At 39.8% G+C, this 23,732-nt stretch overlaps 1 protein-coding gene across 9 annotated transcripts in view; it reads right to left on the bottom strand.

The window, feature by feature from the left end:
- Positions 1 to 23,732, bottom strand: part of PPP2R2C (protein phosphatase 2 regulatory subunit Bgamma) — a 200,191-nt gene that overhangs the window by 49,555 nt on the left and 126,904 nt on the right. For 8 of the 9 annotated variants that reach the window (XM_087737217.1, XM_087737220.1, XM_087737218.1 and 5 more), the window contains 4 exons: positions 9,915 to 10,012; positions 9,143 to 9,308; positions 4,798 to 4,910; positions 2,974 to 3,151 (listed from right to left, as the gene is read on the bottom strand). In XM_087737217.1, coding sequence (XP_087593343.1) covers positions 2,974 to 3,151; positions 4,798 to 4,910; positions 9,143 to 9,308; positions 9,915 to 10,012 — 555 coding nt within the window. Of the gene's footprint in view, positions 1 to 2,973; positions 3,152 to 4,797; positions 4,911 to 9,142; positions 9,309 to 9,914; positions 10,013 to 18,241; positions 18,286 to 23,732 lie in introns of those variants that run through there. The other variant, XM_087737222.1, reaches the window with a different exon arrangement.

Genomic DNA, 23,732 nt, shown 5'->3' with positions numbered 1-23,732 from the left:
GTGGAAAACACGCCTCTGCAATTTTACAAGGACTTACAGGGCTCTATATGGACAAAAAGATGCCTGTGGATAGACTGATGCAAGTTTAACTTTCTCATCCCCATCTTCCAGTTATTGTGTTCTCCCAGTTAATTCCCCAATATGAGCAATATTCCTGAACTAACTCACCTTCTTTCGGAACACCTATCTCAACTTTTCTGTTTATCAAAGAACTAAAAGTAATCTGCCTGATGATCTGGTTTGGACAATTGAGTACAGGTACAGCTTATATTGCCTGAAACAGAAGTGGATACAGCCTATTTAACTCGTCCTGCTCTCTTGAATATATACTGGTATCCAGCCACAAAAGTCAATCTGCTGCCACCATGGCCAGCTTAGCAAGAACAGTTTGCCCCTAACACTGATCATCCCTTTACCTAGTGTTCTCTCCTATCACTGCCTAAACTCTCTCATCACAGTCCTCCCAGATGTTTGTTCATGTGTATCTAAAAGAAGCAGCAATATCTGTATCCCAATCCAGGACAGAAATCCAGTTATCCCAAAGTCATCCACATAAGTATCCCAAAGCCACTCAGATAGGGGAAAAGTTTCCTATCCCAAAACTCAGAAACACACTCTTAATTTCCCCCTCATCAACATTCTGAGAACATACTCAGAAATTGAGCATGCTACTATAAATTGTATCATGTTTTAAGAGTTAAATCAATGATTCAATCAGAAACTCTAAAACACTTTTTATTAGTAAATATTCAACGGCAGGAGTGTGCTAAAGCTTGAGTTCACGCAGCTGTCACCAAATATAGCAGTTGAACATGCAGGAGTAGAAGCAATAACATCCTAAACAGTTATTCAATCTCAAATAATTTTGCTATCCATGCTGTTTAATCAAGACATATCGTAGTAGTTACGAACATAAGACTAAGTCTGTTTTTCAGCTCCTTCCTAGTATATTGCTAGAATTTGAATCATCATTGGAGGCCAAGTGCTTCTGAAGCCTGCATACAAGTGTTTTGATACAAAGGGCAAATGAAATATTGTTAACCAGGGCTATAACATTTATACTTTTCATAAGCAATTTCTTTAAATTTTCTGCCTCAATTTCCTCATCCACAAAATAGTAGAGAAAATCATCTATCTACCAGCCTCTTAATCTTTTGCAAGGATAAGCTGATCAACGTATATACAGGATGTGAAGATAAAAAGCTCTGCATAAATGCTAGGAATTATTTTACACTACCATATTCACAATGCTTTTGTTCTGATTGTATCAATACTCCCATACTAAGCCTTTTCTTTTCAAGGATTTACACACATTTGGGGTTTAAAAATTAATTTGGGGCTGATATTTCTGTCAGTAAGCTCTGAGCGTGGCAAATGACTTAATAAAAACTCACGTTGTCCTCATGAACTATAACAACTATTTATTTGGCTTTTTAAAACTTGTCAGAAATATTTCTCTTGGCAGCCCGTAGTTCATAAAACAGCTTTTAACACAACAAAAGGGATTGCCAAAAGCAAAGGCTTATCTTGCATAAGTACTCTGGAATGTGATCTGGTTATCATACACAGACACAGAGATATTGCTGTGCTTGGTCTGACTCACCGCTCTGCTTTAGAAGAAAGAGGAGGATACACAGTAGAGTAAAACACACAGTAGCCACGTATAAAAGTGTCCAGGACAGAGACAAGACTGGAGGGTGAAGCTACAGTGAGGAGGACACTGTCAGGAGCCATGCTGCTACTCCATATAGGCATGCTGGCAAACAATTTTCCCACTCTCTTCTCTCTTACTAAAGAATGGAAGTACAGCTGCTTGGATATTGAAGGCAGACATAGCTGGACTTTGAAGAACAACATATAAATTGGTCCTGTATAAACAGGCATATTAAAGAGGGCACCATTTAGCTTGCTTAATCTAGACAGGTGAAAGACAGAAAAAAGAATATGAGATCGGGAACAAATTGAGGAGATATTCCCTACAATCCCCAGAATAAGGCACCTGTCACTTGATCCTGTAAAGGCAGTTTTTTAAGGACATTAAGAGTTGTTTGATTCAATGAAAATGTTTCCTGTGACATTACCAAAGCATGGGTTACGCTCCACAGATGATCTGGCCTATGAGGGAAGAAATATAAGCAATCACCAGAGACAGGGAGAACACCCCATCACATTGGTGTTTTCTTTCAGGAATTTGCGCCCAGAAGGACAACTTCACTTTGATGTCTAATAGTCTCTCATACACATCCACAGAGAAATATGCTTCTAACTCCTTTTGAAATACTTAAAAAGAAATCACCAAAGGAACACAACATTCTGAGCTGGCCCCATAACCTATTTCTCTTCTTACTGGTCCCTTTATGTTCTGCAAAACACAGAGAATCACTTTTCATGGCTACATTTTCTTTTGCTCCTCCTCCAAGCCACCCTGTTGCAGTGCAAGGGGCAACCTCACAGATGACTGGAATGATCCCACAACACGGGATGATGCCAGCACTTGATGCAGCAATGGCTGCATTAATCACAGACAACTCACACAAAGCAGCTAAGCCTTACCCCCAAATGCACATCTCAGGCATTAGGGTTCTGGGAAGCAGGATGGTGGAGAACAGGGGGCACGGTCAGGGTAAGGACTGACCTTTCAGCAAAACAAGGTGGAGTAGCTCAGTGTGAAATGTCTTCAGGAAATAACAGTATAGAGTATTCTAGTCAGGTGGATAGTTACCACTCAGCTGGCATCAGTGTCCTGTTTGTCATTAACCAACTCCCAGACTGTTATTTTTCACGTAAAATTCCCTGATTTTTGCAACCTCTTAGCCATCTCTTTTGATATCCGAGAATTTTCTGCTACAAATGCTGCAGGGATCCTGATAAGTAAAGGTATATTTTTAAATCTGCAGAAAAATATTTTAAAACAGCTCTCTTAAGCCCCACTAATACTATCAACACTGAGCAAGGAACCACAATAAAGGATACTGAAGCTCCTATCTGTGATTGCTAAATGCCAGAGGTTAATCCTGAGATCATCCGCTGACATGTATGTCTCACAGTCACTGTTGACGGATATTGAGTTGACATGATAGGTGTGACCATTAGCAAAGATTCTCCGGGGAGTGACTTCTACCATCAAATCCATAGGTTTCAATACAGGCACCTGCCAAAAAACCAGAACACAAACCAGAAAGGGAGTAAGATTTTAAATAATTTTTTGCTAGGCTGATGAGTTTCAATGGAGAGCAAGCATTCAAAGACTGTGACATTATAAAACTTCTCGACAGTGTATGCAAGCTGAATTTCCCCATGGATGAATTGCTGGGCAAGACCATCCCTGCCAAGGAGGAAGGGAGAGGCAGGAGAACCGTGGAGAGCCAGGCAGAGCGATGGAAAGCCTGGGCTGCGGGAAGGGAGGCACTGGCAGCTGCCACAGTACAGGCCAGGCCCACAGCAGGAGCAACTGTCCCACATATGCAGGAGGCTCTGGCTCTGACAAGCCGTGAAGTCCTAGTATTTTGCTTTTACTAGAGTTTGCTGTTAATTGTAAATCACTTACACTATTTCTTTTGCTACTTGATGTCTCTCTCTCAGAAAAGTCAAGTGGTGAAAAGGTTATAATCTCAGCAAAACATAATAAATGAAGCCTTGGAAAACAAAGCCACCATGTGTATTGACATGCCATACATACACACATACTCCTGAAAAGCCAAGACCGCAGACTATCACTCATCATTGCGCCCCTATTATTTCCCTGTGTGTCACTTCAGTGTCATGCTTCAATAACTAGACACTGTCAATTTATTCCCTATTGGTAAAGCATTAAGCACTGTAAGGCTGTGGTCCATGACTGGGACTATTCGATGTTGAACATGCATCAGAAACAATCTATCACACATCAATCCACAAGACAGTTTAAAGAGGAACACAGAGAAGTTGAAGCTTTGAGTTTAGCTTGCCACTAAAGGAGCAAAACAATGGTCAGCTCAGCCGTTGAATTCTCACTCTATAAGCAATCTGGAATGGTTTTGTTTGCCTAATCATACAGAGTAGATAAATACTACATTAATGTAGTAATCTTTACACTTTGGAAGCTTTTTTCACAATAGACAATATTGGCTTGTTTTGGAGGTGGCAGTTGTTTGTTTGTTTGTTTGTTTTTAATAATAAAGTAATACTAGCGTTTATACAACATAGCCTTCCAGTTCTAACCTTTAGCCACTTCCTTTGCCAAAACACCTGGAGTGAATTCAGCCATTAAAGTCTGAGAGCAAAAATCTATTACCTTATCATACAAGCTTATGAGTTCCATGACTGCATTTGTTCAGCAATGTACGTTCGCTTGAGCACATACTACTGCAAATCCCACTCTCCTGACAGGAGATAATTCTTTTATACTACTGAAATAAAGACAAGACTGAAATTTGGTATACTGTCTTTAACTCAGTTGCTCTGAATGAGGCAAGAACGCTGTTTAATATTAATTACAAGTAGAATGCTTGCAGCACACCAGGCTAAAGAATCCTGTGTGAAAGCACGTCAAGTCACACTGACAGAATTTTATCAGGAAGATTAAAACTGACATAAACTCTCTAAACATATTTGTGTTGGTCACTATATCATAAAGCATTTGTGACTTGAAAATGCATGACAGATTCAAGACCGTTATCAGTCAGCTAAAACTTCAATGAGAATAATCATATATATGCTTAGCATTAGGTACATATTTAAATCTTTTACTGACTTACCACCCATGACTACCTTCTTGGTACAGAAACAACTGGATTTTGGACAAAGACAGCAGCTTACCTGCAGTGATGTTACTGTAGAAAGATCTTTAAGTTTTCCTTCTTCATCTTTTAAGTTGTACCCCTCTGGTCTCTTATCTCTTTCAGTAATTTTCCATAACTTGATTGTTTTGTCTTTAAAAGAAAAGACAAACAACTGTCAGCACAGGAATTCTGAATGTGATTACTCACCTTTCACAATATATTCCTTAAAGAAGTTTCTATACCTTGGTTTAGACAAGTCCTGTGCTGAAACAGTCTGGGTCACTTAATTTTGCACATCCAGAACATGTGGCCAACAGAAAAAGTACTCATCCCATACCTTCAAACCAAGTCAGCTGTTCCTGGAAGCTGACAGACCATGTAGAGCATGTAGAGCACATGCTGCTCTCGTATCCAGCTTGGCAGTTTGCAGGTGGAACAGACCAAAACCACTCAATGCTCACTGCTGAAGCTCAGTTTGACAATTTGACTTTGCAAGGAAATAATCTTGATATTAAAGCCAGTTTGCTAGGTTACTTATAAAGAGCACAAGAAGAGCATGTAGTAGACAGACAGATCAATGATACCTGCCTGGCCCACTGTGGGAATGGGCAGTGGTGCATTGGTGTAACATCAGGAGCTCGAGCAAATAAAAGGCTGTGTGAAAAATGAGACATTTCTCCCTCCTAAGGGAAAGCAGCTGAGAAATAACTGAGAAAAAAACCTAGAGAACTGTGTCGTAAGGGTAAGAGAAAGAAGTGGGGAGAAAAATAGATTAATCTTACATGGAATGGAATGGAATTAAATCCAAACTCTCTCTTTTCATGATGGGTGAAGCATATGATGGATAAGGACACCTCTTGTTTAGCAAAGAGCCTCTGAAGCCAACAAATAGAAGTTTTAAACATTTCAGATGGAGTTTGTCCTTGGTTTTGTAGTAGCTGAAACTGCAGATTTCCTTAACATTGATCATCCACTCCCACTCCACTAATGCACCCAACCTGCCAGCCCTAACACTCCCAACCTGCCAGCCCTACCACTCCCTGGGCTGAAAAAATCAATGCCAGCTCTTCTCCTGAAAAAAAATCTGTCCCCAAGCTTCTAACGATTGTTTCACTTATCTGTTCATGGAGCAGCCCAAGCCTTTACAAAGCTTCTGGTCTTCAGCTGACATCACAGCTTTCATAAACCTCGGTTCCTGCATCATTTCTGACTTCGTCCCACTTTCTTCCTTTACCCCTCTTTCCCCAAGTACATAGCAGAGCACAATTCTTTCCCCACTGTGGCTGATCCAAATACTTCTTTCGAATGCTAGTACAATCATTTTAAAGGCAGGATATATGAATACACGAATCACTTTGCATTTCTATAGTAACTTTAACTTTGACCTTTTTTTGTTTTAAAATCAATCCCTCCTCTACTCTAAGTGGCTTTACTATTATGCATCTCCTAACGATATTGATATGCTAATTTTCAAGCAAGAGAAATATTACAATTGATCAATCTACAGAATAAGAGGTTAGTTCAATCTGCAACTAAAAAGCTCCATTTACAAATGAAATGTATTGAATTTTTATCGGTCACATTAATTAATTACTAAAAATACATATAGGCCGTGTCATGCACTTGGGATTTTTATTAAATGTAAATAGTGCATTCCTGCTTATCTATTCTAAAATTTATAAATACAGCAATTGTAAAATGAATTATAAGAAAAAAGACAAACAATTTTCCATTGTTGGACTTGACTGCTGTTGATAAACCTATCCCTTTCCTGAGTGAAAACTATTTTATTAGCGATTAAGGGTATCACATGTGTTGGTTTTCTTCTCCTTCATATGCCTCTGGATTTAAAACTCCCTAGAAATTCTAAGCATGCTTATATTTCACAAAATATAGAAACAAATATCTCTGTGAGGTTCAGTATTCATTCAGTCTCAAGGGTGTTGTGAAGTTTAAATTAATTAACGTCTGGTAATCAGTCTGAAATCCTCAGATGAAAGAATCTGTATGGGCCAAATTCTGATCTACCCAGTGTAGCTCACATTGAAAGTGGCCCCACTATATTCTGGTACAAAAGATACCAACGAATCCTAATAATTTATTATTATACTACAAAATCAGTTCAGTTTACAGTGCAAACCAGAAATTTGCTAACTGCAAGCACTGCAAATCCACAGCGGGAGTCGAAAGCCTTGGTGGCTTCCTTCTGCCTCCATTAATTAAGATGCTGCAATCAAAGCTTAGCTTATGACTTGTTAGTAACACATGAACTGGAAAGGAACCAAGATCCCCTCTGAGAGAGGTGACCTGTGCAGGAACAGCCTCAGACTAAAGTCCTCCTTAGAAGGACGGAAACAGATTTGGGCAGGTGCAGACCTGTCAAGTCTCATATATTGAGGGTGAGATTTAGACGGACGCTCCCCTCACGTTCCCTAACAGAGGGATGCCCCTCCCAGCAAATTCAATGGGCACTGTCCACCTGCGCCTGCGGAAAGAAAGGATGCTGTTTCACAGTTCTCATTTTTCTGACCCAAACTGTGCTTTAGATCCTAAACTACCAGAGAGGAAAATATCAAAAATTGCATTAAAATATCAGGCTCAGAAATTAGTAAATATGAACCAGTACTCGAGATGTTTACACATCACATGCCCAATCTGAGCATGTGTGACAGGTAATGCCTTCATCCTCTACAAGTTAGGGAAAATACTATTATCCCTTTTTATAGGCATAGAATTGATATACATTGTCAATGACTTCTCACAGGTAATCTGTAAGACAGTGAGGAATTCAACATGGGCCTTCTGTATCCTAAAGTTAAAACTATCTTTAAGAGTATGCCAAGAGGTGCATCTTCAGACTTCAACCCTGCTGTGCCAGGAAGCTAGGAATCCTCCTTGGCACACAAAAACGTTCTGTAATTCAAAGCCAAAATCCAAAGGCCATGCCAGTGGCACCACTTCTGTTCTCCTCACCATAAAGAGGTCTGCCAGGATCCTCCAGAATTAAGAAGGGGTAAAAACAGAGGCCAAAGTATTTTGCCAGGTCCTAGGCTCGCTCAGTGTTGGCTGCAACTGGATTAACCCATAGCAACCCTAAGACTGATTATTTCTTCCTTGCTCCCCTCCCATATTAATATCAACCAGAAAACTGATATAAAGGTCTATTAGGCCAAGTGCAAAAGCAGCGTATCTGAGGACTTGGCTGTATTCTTCAGTGTTTCCAAGAACAAACTAAAATTAAAAGGGAGGAGTTTACTTTTAATGATCTGTTTTTGTATCATGCACTTGAAAGAAGCCGTTCTTAGTTAAAGTTATCTGAAAATGAAGGGATATTTTGACCAAGGGAGAAGGGCAGAAGTAAACTCCCAAACTGCATAATTAGCTGACTATTCATTAAATTAGCACAAATCATCTAGCTATAACAGATATGTTTCATTTTGAATATTACAACAGTGCCCCCCAAAAGTCAAGAGACAACTTTAAGGAAAACAGACTATAAAACATGAAATAACTTGCTATCTACTATGAATTAATGTAAATATTATTTATTGCTATAAATTTTAACTGATCACTTTGCCCTAAAGCGTCAATTCCCAAAGGTGAGATTACACTGTTTTTCTATCAGCAATTCCCAGTTATGCTCAAACTTCTACAAGAAGAATCTTTTTCTGATTACAATGAGATCTAAGATTTAAACTAGGATGTTTTTCTCTCATGCATCACCAGTAGTAATAAAGGTTGTGGGTGTCCAAATGTTTCCTAAATGACAGCTGTGCATGTTAGGCTCCATTCAGTTTCTTCCCCCTATGTCACATCTGCATATCCCCTCTTAGCAATAATACTGCATTTTTTTAATCAATAGGTCTTAAGCTTGTTAGAAAGATGAGTCAGTATCAATATCCTATTATTATTCCTACTACCTTCCAAAGATTTGTGTAACTCTTGAGAACTTAAATAGACCATTCTGACAGTAATGAATGAAAAGAAAAAGAAATTAATCTCTCTCACCTACATTCATTTACACATCTACAAAGAATAAAAGTTATGACAAATACAGCAGACAAAATTCTAAATCCCCAGTGAAACACAGCTGCTGAGTAAGGTGATGCCTTTGTCACAGAATTTATTTCAGGATAGCACTGCACGTTAATAGCAAAAATGGATAGCTCTCTAAATGTCTGTGGATAGTCAATAGGAAAAACCCTATTGCTATGAATAAAATACATAAATAACAGATATCAGAGTCAGGATCACAATCTTGGTAAACTCTAAAAGAGGAAATTACTAAAACAGTAGATTAAAATGAACAAATATGTACAGTCAGCACTAAAATGCACAAGAGCAAAATGCTGATATGTCCTATATACTCTCATCTATCTTACCATTTGTTGATAAAAGTGAGTGAGCTGCATTTTGCTGTGGTAACCACTTGATCTTGTTTATTTTTTCTTCTATCTCCAAGCTCTTCAAATAATCAAATTCAGGTTCATGGCTCTGGAAAGTGCTGTAAACATTGTACTCCCCCTGATTGTAAGGCTCATTTTTACTCTATGGAGAATAAGAACAACAAAACCATGTGGTTTATGATGGCAATATATCTCCATCTCTTAGGAAAGGTGTATAAGCAGCCTTATAAATATAAAAATATTGAAAGTGTAATTTAATTTCTCATTTAAAACATGATATTGACATATTTGTTTCTACAGGAATGAAATTTCCTGTAAACGTTGAAGCAACATTTAATAAAAGGCAGAATTTTTGCAGGAATGTCAATTATTCAGGAAAGCTTTCTACAAAATATACTGCTGATGGACTGAATTTAAAAGTGAAACATAAAGGTATCACAGCAAAGACATTGTTTAAATTGAATGGTTCCATCAAACAGGCAAAAGCTATTAAAACAATGTAGAAGTAAAACAAAAACAACTTTCTTTTTTCTTAGCTTAGAATTTTGGCGCTTTGATGCATTTTTGTTTGGGACAGCAAACTTCTGAGTAAAAGACCGTTACCCTCTTTCACTTCCTCTCCAAAGAGGTGACATTCTGTTTTACTGAATCTTGAGATTATAGACAAGTTTGTTACATCCAATTAAAGTATTAAAAATAAAGCCAGTTTTCAGCAAGCTATTAAGGACTACATTGGTAACTCACATACCTCAGGTTCCCTTTGGAATATAACAACCCGACCCCCCTTGTCACCAGTAGCCAGCAGTTCTCCAGTGTGGTTGAACTCAACTGTAGAAATAATATCAGCTGGAGGGAAAAAGAGAAAAACAGCAGATTTTAGACTGCTACTACAACACGAAGCCATTGGAAATATCAAGTGCTCCACAAAAAATGCAACAAATGAGGGATTTGAAGGAATACAAATGAATTCAACAGCAAGTCACTAACGCAAACAGGCTGCATGCCATTACAATCTGAGGTTGCTACACAATGAAACAAGTGCAAACATAACGAGGCAAATTTGTGTTTCCAGCACATCTGCAGTCTGGGAGTGGAGGAGATCTCTGGAGAGGTTATGCTTCAAGAAGGGCAATCTCAGGCTGCTACAAAGCCTTTTTCAGTACTGGAGATAGCAACAGCATTGGCCTCCTGCTATTTCCTCTAGCAAGGACCAACATAACATCTCAGTCCTGTTGCATGTATTATTTATTCTTCACCCTTTCAGAGGGTTTTAATATAACCCCCTAGCACTAGTTTTCTCAAATATGTGTTTGAGCCAAGAGTGCAAAAGTGAAGTACATGTAGCTGGCCCTACCACAGAGGAATGAAGGCAAAACCAGAACTGCTCACTGTGCAATGCCGGCAAGAGCCCATTCAAATCATCATTTTCGGTAAATTATTTCAGCACCATAAAAATGTGTCATCAGAAGATAAAAAGATTTCAGTCTCTTCTTTTTCTGATTTTCAACAACTCCCTTCCCCTAAGCAATTGCATCAGCTTAAACAAGAAACCTCATCAAAACCTGAGGCCGGTCTTGAGTACAAATTACTATACATCAGGATGAGAAGGGAGAAAGAGACTGTAGGAGCAAAAGAACTGGTTCTTCTGTTTGTGTGACAGTAAATGCTAGAATCATAATCCACAGTTAATCCTACACTATTAGCATAATTTAAATTAAAATGCCTAGTGCAATAGTAAATTAAGAAGCCATCATATATACAATCACAGACAAATGCAGGGTATTACTCAGAGATTGCATGTATGAATCCTCTATAATGATCAGCATTCACTCATCAGAAACATGGGCCAGATTTTTAGAAGCGTCAGTAGTTAGCAGCTCCCCTTTAGGCATAAAAAGCTGTGGTTTTCAAACACGTTCATCATCCATCAGTTTATACTGAGAACAATGAGGCGACAGCGGGCTAAGCTGTTTTGAAAACCTAGCCCCAAATGAGTTCACTAAAATTCAAAGGAATTGAAATAACAAGTGGGTGTACCACTTACTTGATACATTTTATGAACTGAAAACATCTGTTCCTATTATCCTTTTAATAAACTAGCAGTTGGGTGTTATAAAGCTTCTATTACCAGTAGCTCTCATCAGTAACACAGCCATCCAAAAGCCAGATTCTTACTGGAACGTTACAAACAATTCACCATCTAAAAAAGGAAAAGTTTACCCTAATCATGGTAGAGAAAAATATCTTTTAATTTTTTTAGGAAATCTTCACCATCAAATTGTTCTGTCTAAAAAAAACCAAGAAAACCAACCAACCAAGCCTTCCTCTCTTTTTCCTCAATGCACTACATATATAAAGGAGGAACGGGGAATCATGAAGCATGTATGTTGTTTTCTTTCTTGCTGAATAAAATGTATGGATGTGTAGACTTTGAGAAAAATGGAACATGATGACTTACAATATTTCGGATCTGAGTCCAAAGCTTCTCAAAGTTAATGGCTTTTGATTTTTATGTGGACTTCCACAGACTGTGTATTTTACAGGTAATAACCCCCAAAGCCCTAGTCTTACTAGAGTACAGGAAGAGTAGAGAGACTCTGCTTATGGCTGGTGATGCTCTGGGGCTTGGGATGGGTTGACTTTGATCCAAAAAATCACTTTTTTTTTAAATTTAAAAATCTAATAAACTTTTCTGCCATGTAAAGTTCATTTGTAGTGCTTCCAGTGGAAGAACATTTCTTGGCTATTTTGTTCTTATTCTGCAAAATTCATACTGATAGTATGTGTGGGCTCCTGCTTATAAAATGATACCTGCATAATTTTACTCATTTAAAGCTGTATCTTACCCCAACCATACAGGCAGAACTGCAGAAGTCTCATACTGACAGTCCTTTTAGAATGGAGACTCTTATCTTAAGCGTGCAATGGGGGAGAAGGGTAAATGCAGAGGGGAGGAATGTAATATCTATTAAAATACGTGTGTATTTGTGTGTGTATGCGTGCGCATGTGTAATGTATATGTGATTTTCTCACCAGGTCACAAAAGAATCAGATAAAATAACTGTGCAAAAGGAATGAATGACATTTGAACTTATATGTGTGAATATGCTAACTACTGGCCTGGAATACTTCCACAATGGCATCAAATACTCTTCTCTGTGGTCACAATGGTCACAAAATATTATATTGCACTTTACAGAGGGCATCAGCCAATGCCCAGTAAAGTCCACAGGAGTATCTGCACAGACTTCAATAGTAACTGAACCAGGTTTACAATAAAACAGCTCTGCATTTTGTTATTATATTGCATTTGTCGTTAAAATATTGTGTGCAGTTAAGTGATTATTGTTTAAAGAAAAGCAGCTAAAACATTAAATATCTGTGGGCAGTGTGTAATGATGATGTTCTGAGGCAAAATTCTCTCCCCCACAAGGTGTTTCTTCCAGATGCATCCCTCCTTTCTATTAGAAAAACTAATTCTGACCTGAAAACTACCTATCATTTTTAAATTAACTTGTTCTGAAAAAGAGCAGATCCAATATTCCGACCTTAGAGGCTATGCAGTTTGTTGGTAAAAAATTATCCTTGAATTGGAAAATCACTTTTATTGATCCTGTAAATAACAGCTGAAAACAACAGCCAAAAAAAAATAAATCTTATCCAACCTATCTGTTCAGCAGGCGAATGTTAGTCATGCTGTTTTCATAAAAAAGATTAGCCAGGCTGGCTCTTCCTAAGACAGAGGAGGTAAGAACAGAATCAATCAACGAAGCTCTTCATACCCTTCTGCAGAACATTCCCCTACGTATTTATTAATGCTGCAGCAACATCAGCCACTATGGTCCCATCCTGCAGATTCTTCCATTGGAGAACAGCCCCCTGAGCATACAGAGCAATTAACTACCAGATTTCACCCTCTCCAGGATATATAAATGCTCCATAATGGAAGAGCTGATGAATTTGCATGTACAGTAAGCCCTTGGCAAGGGATGGCAGAGATGAAAGACTCCTTCCAGCCCTCTCCTGCCCTACACCTTCCATATCTCTGCTAGCAGTGCCAAGCTTTGCACTAACGATTAGGATTATCGGAGATGGAAATAATTTACCTGTTAAGAACGATTATGGGTAACCTCAGTGCCAATGGGCAAATGCTTCCAATCAGATTGCAAATCCCAGCTTTTATCCAATATTAATCTTCCTACTCCATTTTTAAATTCCCCATTTTGTCTATGCAGAAATGTATATAAACTTGGATCTAAAAGCCACGATGTGCCACATTTTCACTCAGTTAAAAAGCACAACTTGGACACTCAAAATACAGACGGTGACTGAGAAAAGCAAACTGAAAACCTTCAAAAGACGAAAATACTCCACGGGGGGTATACACCTGGTCATCTGCTCCACATCCTGCCACAGCAAGTTGTTCCAGCAGGTATGATGCATTACAGACTTCAGTTCCCGGACTAATTTTACATATTCACAGAAAGACATCACGTTAGTCTACAGCTTAAACTGACAGGAAGTTTTCCCTGATCCAGTCTGAAGTATTTCATTCCCTGATTCCTAGTCACCTCTGCCCTTTTGTACCTCATTAACTAATTCCTCTGCAGCTTCACAATTTACACTCTTTAAAAGTGCTGAATGGCTATGTTGTACCCAACAGCTGCTGCTTAGCTAGATATATGCAGCTTTTCTAATAGACCTAAGTCTATCAACGTACATCTGTGCACATCAACGTCTCTCTAAGCTGATTGTACTGCTCTTCCCTCAACTTCGTGAGTATTGTTCCAGCACGCATGCAGGCAAACGAACCCTCCAGCAGCCCTCCCTCAGGCTCACTGTGAGGTGGGATGAAACTAAGGTTGGCACACGTAGCCCAAATTAATTCTGGCCTTTATTTCACACCACCATATACTTTTTGATGTTCACTTTCTAGCCTCTTACAGTTTTATTTTAAGGGTTTTTAATAGGTTATTCCTAGATAACACAAACAGGTCCAAATACCTTTACAAACACTAGAAAAGCCTTTTCTATACAATAAATCTTTGCATCGTTTTGGGGCACTCTAGCATAACTGCATGCCATTTTCCACCTAGTATGCACTCAGTGAAGCAAAGTCTGAACATACTTACTCATCTTCACACAGTCTTTTGGTCAGAAATCTCAAGCAACTCTAAGAAGAGCTCAACTATAATTTTCTGTGTTACTTCTACTAATAATTTCTACCTTTCTGAGGCCTTTCATTTGAAGGCCCTGGTATACTTTATATATAAAGTATATATATATTTCCTCAGAAGATCAGGAAAGCAAAGAAAATTTCAAAACTATTTCACCCAGCACGGAAATGGAGCTTTTTGGACAGCAGTAGCAAGTTTTGAGGGCAAACAACATCATGCAACAGTACAGGGAACAGAAGATCAGAGAATATAATATTCTGTTGAATTGCAGTGTAATCCTGATAGAGAATTAAAGGATTTGGAATGGGCCAGAACACTGGAATTAGCATCAGTACTTTTCTCAAAAAAAAAAAAAGCTGTGAAATCCTACCAGTCAGAACGGGTCAGAACTTCTCCCTTATATCACATCCACCACAATCAGCATAGCAACACTGTCAGCTGGAGCTGATTGAAACAGCAACTAGGTCAGGTTTTTGTTGTGCGTGTTCCCAGTGGCTAGCAGGCAATCTTGTCATCTATGTTATTTCAACCAAGTTCTAACCTGGCCTAACCTTGGTTTGTGAAATCCAATAAGATCATAGCACAATCTGGCATGGCTGCAAGCAATGTTCAGTCACACTGATACAAAAGTCCCCAGGGAGCATAATCTGGAAGAAACAACAAAGAAGCTTGCAACAAAGAGAGCCATAAAACAAAAGGACAAACGGTAGATAAAAGAGGAGCAGTATTACAGTATCTTGTGTGAAGGGAAGGCCGTTACGGTGAGCTGTGTTGTCAGAATTTAGTTTAGACTTGGACCAAAAAAAAAAAAAGGAAAGAAAAAAATGGATGGAAAGAAAAAGCCTGCTACCTTTTTTTTAAGCTGAAGTTTCAAAGGTTTCCTCAAGCAGCTAGAAAACAAGGTATGCAAAACCTCAAAGGTATGAGGTCAGATGAATCCTTGTTTTCTAAAATAGCTGCCAGAGAGATCCTCGACAACAGAAAAATTTCTTACTTGAAGCAGCAGGCTCTGTAACACACATTCATTCTGGTTCACAGCAGTGTTATTCACCATTTTGGATCCAGGGATTGCATGACACCAGAAACCACCCCTCAAAAATCCAAGTAAACACAATGCAAAATATCACACATCACACTGTCCACCTTGGCTGGATCAGAAACTTAACGCTAAAAGCCAACACACCAGAGAGCCGACTCCACTCTACTGGTAGACACGACATTTTGTTGACCTACACACAAACTACCTGATCACCTCTCCAAGTCACCAAAACAACATAGGATACAAGCCAGGACACAGCCAGGTGGCCATATGAGAAGGACAGATGAGAGAAAAAGAGAGTGCAAGGATGCACGAGATCAGGAGGGAAAGAGAGAGAGGATGCAAACATGTTAAGAAGAGCAAGAGCATGAGCAAGGGTGCAAAAGAGCATACATGAGAGAGCATATGCACACACGAGAGCTTGAGAAAGCATGAAAGAGGACAAGCAAATGCCACAGCAGAAGAAAGTAGTTTGAAATGAAGACTCTATCTGCCCCTTTGCCCCTGGGATTATGTGTCACCCTGGCAAGTTCTTCGCTTTGCTTTTTTTCTGGTTTATTATGGCTTTAAAACCTGATGGAGTTTGTGCTGCAAAATGGCAACTGTTTGCTCCATGTTAGATGTATGGGCAATGCAAAACACAACAGGAAGCTGATTTTGGCCAAAGCAAACTTTGAACAGATGCTAATAGCATAAGTGCTTCAGGAATCAGTGAAATAAGGTGATCAACTAATAACAGAATGAAATCCAGAGATGTGTGTCCATTATGCTTCATGTAGTTGCTTTCCTAACTGACGCCTTGCCTGGCTTCATTGGTAGCAAGGACAAATGCATTGAGGGCACAAGCTAAACAGCCTGATTCAATCCTGTCAAGCAAACCCACAAAGTTTATCAGGCTAAATATCACCTTTCTTCCTGAGTATAACAATCTCTTCCTGATGTGAAATCCAAAACCACAGGGTCGAATGCTGAACAGCTCTTGAAAGGCTGCTTGAAACAAGAACACTTCAGCTGGGGATGGTAGTAAATAATAGTAAAAAAAAAAAAAAAAAAAAAAAAAAAAAGAAAAAGGGGCAACAAATTTCCTAACCTCAAATCCTGGCAAGCACTGAGCAAATCTTTCCCTTTTTCCATCTTTAATCTCCAACCTGCTACACGTACACACCTCGGTGGCCTGCATCAGCCCTGGCTGGTCATGAGCCCATCACGATACTGCTGGGTTTCACAGGTCCATGCATCCCTATATCCTCAAGGACCAAGGAACACACCTACCCATTCAGGGCATTTGAATGTAGATTCAATGCTCATTCAGAGAGAGAATTTAATTGAAACAGAATCTAAAAAACAAATCCAAAATTTGCACCCCCTCTATGAGCACCTATGACCACTGTGATTTACTGTCTCTAGCCTTGAGCTTTAACAGAGTTGGGTTTTTTCTCCAGTATTTTTGTATGTATTTATTTTAAGAGCTTAGAAAATGTTTTCAATGGCTTTTTAATCACATGCTAATTTCTAGCTGTATTTCTCAAATTAGAAAATCAGGAAATGATACCCAACTATTGGAGCACAACCAATGTGAAAAAAATTTTTTTGTGTACAGGACAAATATGTAAAATAGATTATCTGGGTTCTGTACTAAAAAATACTTCATACTGAATACAAGTCACTGAGATTCAGTTTTTCATAAAGTGACACCTCTCCCCCCCCCCCCCCTTTTATTCATAATTTGAAAGCTCAAAGCCCTCATTTCAGAGGTTCTGGCACCCGCCTCCCTCCTGCAGAGTACAAGGCCTCCAGGAAAAGAGGCCAAAGAGACTTGACCTTCTGCCCACTGAGGTAAATGGGAAGTTTCCCACTACTTCAGTAGTAAATAAGGTCAAGGAACATTTGTCAGGTGTGGTCTAGCTGAAAATTAGGACACATTTCTCAAAATTTTGGCTACAGTTTACATGCACTTCAGTTTCTTCGTGTTCAAGGTGACCTGCTTAGATCATCGAGATGTTGCAAAGCTTCAGTCATTAGTTCTGCAAAAAGCCTAATTAACGTTACTATTATCCTTGCTGAAGTCACTAAGTGCACTGCTTTGTGCCTGCATAATCTGAAATACTCAGTGGACTGATAAAAAGCTTGCTACAATTTCTTTTAATACCTATTTAGGGGCTCCCAGGTAGTGGTAGTGCCTCACCTGCCCTAACGGAGCAGCCCCTCAGTGCTGCGAGGCTGGGGGTCCTCCCTGTGTCCTAACAGGCAGGGCAGGGGCTGACTCCAGCCCTGCTCCCAGCAGGTACCTCAGCCGCTGGGGATGTCCCAAGCAGCCAAGCCTGGGAAGCACTGATCCCTTCAACCTGAACAAACTGGAAAACTCACTAGAAAGCCGTTCACCTTCAGTAAATCTAAGCCGTTGGGTAACACTGCTCATAGCTATTCTTACAAGCAACACTTAAAACTAAGAAAACACTGCAGATCAATTGCTATTTTAGCATAAAGACATGCACAGAAAGCTTCTAAACATCACATCCCTTAAAAGTTTATTCACAGCTTACATTGTGTAAAACACACTAGTAATTTACTCTTCTGAGATTTCTGGAAAAAAATGAGAAAAAAATGCAGCAAATGCAGCTCGACCTTTCTTTCTTTCTTTCTTTCTTTCTGCATTTGCTGTCAGATGAGGCAGTCATCTAAGCTAAGGATTCAGCAACAGGCTTGAAACACTCCACTTTATAAACATTAGCGCAATTAGGAAACGTACCAGTCCATTCCTCTTACCAACCAACACTGAAGGGCAAAAAGGAAAAAATCGCCATGGGCATCACATTATGTATTTACAATTTCCAAAGCGGGGTTTAAACTGGTACTCACAGAAGGAAGCCTGCCTGCGCTGGGAGCTTCTGCTCAGCTCCATGGTACTTCCCACCGAGGAGCTGCACAGCCTGGCTGCCAGCAAAAGACAGATTAGAAATGGTGCTGCCAAGTGTTAAAAATGCTAGGCAACCGGGTTTTATTGAGAGCACAGAAAGGCCTTGAACCTCACCCCTCATTTTGGAGCAAATAAATGCCAAAAATGGAAAGTGTACAAATTATTAAAATATACTAATTTTACTTTCACCGTCAGAAGTGATTATGCTTGTGCATAGTAGTTGCAATGATCTACAATAAGCAAACATCAAGTTTTGCTAAAAGGCTATTATAAAACAAGGACAAAAAAAATCCCACCCATATTTAGAATTTTAAAGGAAAATCATTAATTTGAAATATATCAGAGTAATGAAAAGTCATCCAAAATTTAAAATACAATCCTGACTAACCAGATTCAATATGAATGTTATTTCCCATGTATTACACACAAACTTCAACAGAATTTCACTGCCAGCTGGTTCTGAACTACTCCTTCCCGCCCCCCGCCCTTAACTGAGCAATTAAATTCCAGAAGCAAAGCTCTCAGTAATTCTGTCACAGCAGTTCTCATGTTCAAAGCGCTTTCCTGGCATTAAACCCCCCAGGAACCCAAGGAAGTCCGTAAGGAAATGTTAGCATTCCCATTTTACACAAAGGAAAAAATGAAACAGATCCTCCAGAGTTTTTATCCAAGATCAGAGAAGCAGTTTTGATTATACACATACTAAGTGACAGATAATCCAGGCTGTGGCTCAGCAAAACATTTCTATTTAATAAAGCTCTTAATCACTTGTCTAGAGACTTAAATGTTCCTGCATTCAGTTCAAATGAGTATGCATGTTGTTAAATGAATACACTGATGGAGCCCTAGCAAACAAAGCCTCACAATACCGTGCGCCAAGGAAGAAAAAGCCCCATTGAGCAGGCTTTTGGGTGAAGCAGGGGGGATATAATCTTAAAAAACATGAAGGGCTGGAGCCAGGAGCTGGACTACAGCCAGAGTCTTTAAGCGCAGAGTGATGACAAGGAAAGTAGAGACACAACAGCCATGTTGGCGCTAGTAAATGAAGGAGAGCTCCAGGACGTTCTTGGGCTTTGCAGTGCTACGATTCATACGGTTAAATTGCCAAGAGCGGACCTTGACAGGGTTTTGGCTGTGATAAATTGCTCTCCCCCAAACACCACTTTGGCATGGCTCAGGGGTTATCGCAAGCCGGGGACATTTCTCAACAGGTAGCACGCAGGCAGCCACGATGTTTTGGAAACAGTGGAATGTCACCCTCACAGGCACCGGCCCCTCCGTGCCAGCGGGTCACAGCGCTCCCAAACATCCCGTTCACTCAGGCAGATGCACTTAGTCACTGCAACTCATCGGGATCAGTGTTGCACCAGAGACTCACACCCTGCTATGTCAAATTATAGTAGGATTTTCTACTACAGCTGGCAGAGGCTGGGGTTTCCCAGAGTAGCAGGGGCTCTGGAGCCTGTAGAGCTAGCACAGGGAAAACAAACTGCATTGGCTTTTCTCAGTCTTAACGCATGAGCGTAGATGGCAGTGTTCAAATCCACACTAAATCGGACACTTTGGCTACAGGATCCAAATAAAGTATATCCAAATACTGTGAGGAACATACAGCTCTAACTTATACATCACGAGACATCTCCTCTGTGACTCCCAGCAGCGGACCAGCAAGCTAAGGTCACACACAGGGCTTGCTGGCTGTCACGGGAGGATGCCAAGCCCTGTAGATACTCATCTAACATTAGCATCTGTTTGCTTGGCAGGCTCCAAAGGCAATTCAGCTGACAACTCTGAATTTGCCTCTGGGTCTGTCACAGGATCATATAACTGTGGGACTTCTGGGAGTGCCTGATACTTCTTTGATGAAGATCACGCACATCACAATACATTAGATCCATTCTAAGCATCCTTTGAAATCAATGTTTGTGACCTTTCAGAATTACCCAGGTAGTGTGGCCGGCTGAAGTGTGTAAACTAAAGCCAAGCTCAAAGATCATGCAATTAGTTCTTCTTGCCTGCATCAAGATCTCTTTAGCAAGTGTATATAATGATCCCAAGACCAGAAGAAACAGATTTTTTTGGTGTTAACATGGGTTGCTGCTACTGAGAGAACACCATAGGCTGCCCTAAGCTGGTCTAAAAATGAACAGGACAACTGTTCTGTATCAGCTTCACTATCAACCCTACTGCTTTAAGGTTTGATATGAGCGTGGAAATAAAATAAAAATCTAGTAGTGGCTTACACAGCTTTACATTGGTCTAAAAGCTCATCTCATAAGATTCAGTTCACGAAAGGCCAAAGTCTTTATTTTATATATATATATATATCTCCAACTAAATAAACAGGAGGAAAGATGGGATTACTCATGTGCTTAAAATGAAGAGTATGCTAAATCACCCTATTATGTCAGGAACTAGAGGAACTCCTGGCCCTGAAAGACTTAATTCTAGATAGCTGGAGTGTGCAAAACCCAATGATAAATACGCCCTCAAGTTTACATGCATTATATTTCTATAATTAAAAAAAAATTACTTAAAGAACAGAAGACATTAAAAATCAATGCACCTTTCCCCAGTCTGTGTCTGATAAAGGAACTTCAAACACTGTTAACAGCCTCAGGAAGTAAACAATCCTGTTTTGGGATATTCCCAAAGGACATCAATTACATAACAGGACTAGATCAGCATATATTACAAATACTACAGACAGTGTTTAAAGCACCAACTCTTTGCTGGTCAGGCAATTTCAGATTTTTTTCCTACTTTGAGGAACGTAGCAGCATGCAGGTAACCCAGTAATTACATAAAACAGCCCTGAAAGCTCTTTCCAGTCTAATAATACAATATTGCAAGTGGCAACTCCGACCATTCCCACTGCCTTCACAACTGGAGAACATGGACTTCAAAGCTTCAAGCCTATCATGTTTTAACACTAAGCGCAACCATTCCTTCTTCATCAAAAGGTTAAAGGCAAAATATAGCTTCTGCCAGCATACCGCTAAAGCTGAAAAGTTAAAAACAAAATAGTCTGGAAAAACAAACATCAGTTGGTCAGATTTCTGTCTCCTCTACAAAGACAGGCCTCATTTTCTTAGGAGCCTCCCCAGTTCAGGGGGGCTTCAAAGCATATGGTGATGGCACATGAATCTGCAGGCACCTTCCCCAAGGCCATGCCTCCTGGAGCCAGGTAGTTTGAGAGCTGCTAATTTGCAGCCCACACAGATAACATTTAGACATCTAAGCCCTTGAAAGAAGTGCAAGGCTTCCAACCCCCTCCCAGTATCCTTGAAGCTGTGCCTTACAATCATCGCCAGTTGTTAAAACACAGTCTGTAGCAATTATTGCTGTGCTCTCCAAGCAGAGCGGCCTTTGCTGCAATAGAGCAGTTCTGAGGCATGAGGCCAACTGAAGCCTCAAGTCTATTTTAATCCCACTGTAATTATAAATGATGGATATGTACTTGAGATGCTTCTGAATTTTTGTTTGCATGAGGGTGTATTTATGCATTGCAGAAGAGCACTGCAGAGGAATATCTGAACTAGTACCGATTGAATTGGCATCAGAGCCAATATAACAATGTTAGCGTGATGCTGTGCCCGAGACATTGCTGCTGTCAGGACACACTGCCACTTTCAGAGCTAACTACAAAACATACCTTTTCACCATCCTCCATTAAGCAACGTTGACATATCTATTAAATACAGAATGAAGAGAAAAGGTGTTGACGGGTTTCTCCGAGGCAAAGCGGTAGAGAAACACACTGGTTAGTTGTTCAAAGGACCGTGATAAGGGGAAAGTTTTACCCAAGTCAGAACCGCAGAGTAGATGCTGGAAAATCTGCCAAAGGCTGGTTGAGCGGAGAGAGCCATCGCGCTCCTCAGCTCAGGCCAGCTTGCTGTTGCCACCAGACCTCGCACTGCAGTGAAGGGGACAGATGCAGACTCAGACACCATTTCTTAACCCTGGAATAACTGGATCACTACAGCGATATTTTTATTTCACATCGTTATCCCTAAGTGATGCAATACTTATCAAAAAAGCAGCAAATAAATTCTTTTTACTTCAGAAAGCAACATGTACACTGCACTTTGCTAGGAACACCACCTCAGATGAAATACATGCTGGTTTTAGTTTAATAGCCTCATATGAGCTTGCACAATTAGCAGCTAATTTATGTGAGAAAGAAGTTTGCTTCTACACACACTTTGCACTAACTGTGTGAAGCAATATCGTATTAAATATATTGTAAGTACTAAGTATACTTTCCACTGAAACCAGTAAGGAGTTCTGTAGTGATTTACACTACAGGCCTTCTCCAAATCACAGCTGTTGTGTATTGTTTTCTTCCCAAACACAGAAGTTTTGTAGAAACAAAATTATTTCCTCAGGATGCTGTCAATTCAGAGAGGATCAAATCAGCCTCCTATATCTTAGTCTGGTGCCTCAGAATATACGTCAGCTCAACACATTATTGTCTGTTAGCTGTTCACAGAGGTGTTGTTGAACCTCCTCCATTTCCAAGAAAAATGTGGATTTGTACATTATTGGAGTGTCATTCAATTGGAATCAACAAGAAATTGTGTAAGCAATGCATCATGACAGATTTTGGATGTGCTACCTGAATATTCAGACAAGGCATTCACTACATGTAAGGCAGAAATACAAATTTCACCTTAAAAAAAAAAAATCATCATGAGTCCTGCCTCAGAGTCGTATCACAAAGGGAGCCAGCTCTTTTTTTGGTCTTCCATGTTTAGACTGGATGCCTGGAGAAAGCAGCCAGGGCCTGCAAATTCTTTACCTCCGTCTCTCTTCTAAAGTCCTTAAATTCCCAGATTATTTAAGGCAGAAAGAGCTTGCAGAAAGACATGAGGAAATACAGGGATGCTACTTTAGGATAAACTGACCTACCAGAGGGAGGTACAGTTCTGGAGGCACAATCCAACCCTCAATAAGGCCCTCAAGATTTGACCTGTACCCAAGTACACTCACACAGGGAAGTTGAAATGGGCAGCGAAGCTCCTTTTCCCAGTAGTTTTGCACAGATTTTTGAGCTCCTTTCAATAGAAGAAATGCTTTTATCTGCCCACTTCCATCCCACCATTGGTTGTTCCAAGTATACCCGGGGAAAATGTCTGCCATAAACACCCAACCATCAAGCAGTCACTAAAAGAGTTCCTTTTTCAGAAAATAGACAAATGAGAATCATTATCATAAAGGCCCTATTATGAGGAAAGAAATTTATTGTTGCACTAATGCTTCTCCTGATGATGTGAGATGAAGAGTCTTTCAAAAGATGCCAGCGTAGTACGCGGCCAGTTGGAGCTAAAAGCAAACTGATAGCTTCAGAAAGTCAGCATCAAACCATATAAAAATTTATATTTTTGATAAAGGAAAGCAGGACATTATGAACCACCAAGAAAAATCTCGTGC

Source organism: Nipponia nippon, unplaced genomic scaffold (genome assembly GCF_047370975.1).
Source record: "Nipponia nippon isolate SJK-2023a ecotype South Korea unplaced genomic scaffold, ASM4737097v1 scaffold_6, whole genome shotgun sequence".
NCBI lineage: Eukaryota > Metazoa > Chordata > Aves > Pelecaniformes > Threskiornithidae > Nipponia > Nipponia nippon.
This window is presented reverse-complemented; position numbering and strand designations above follow the sequence as displayed.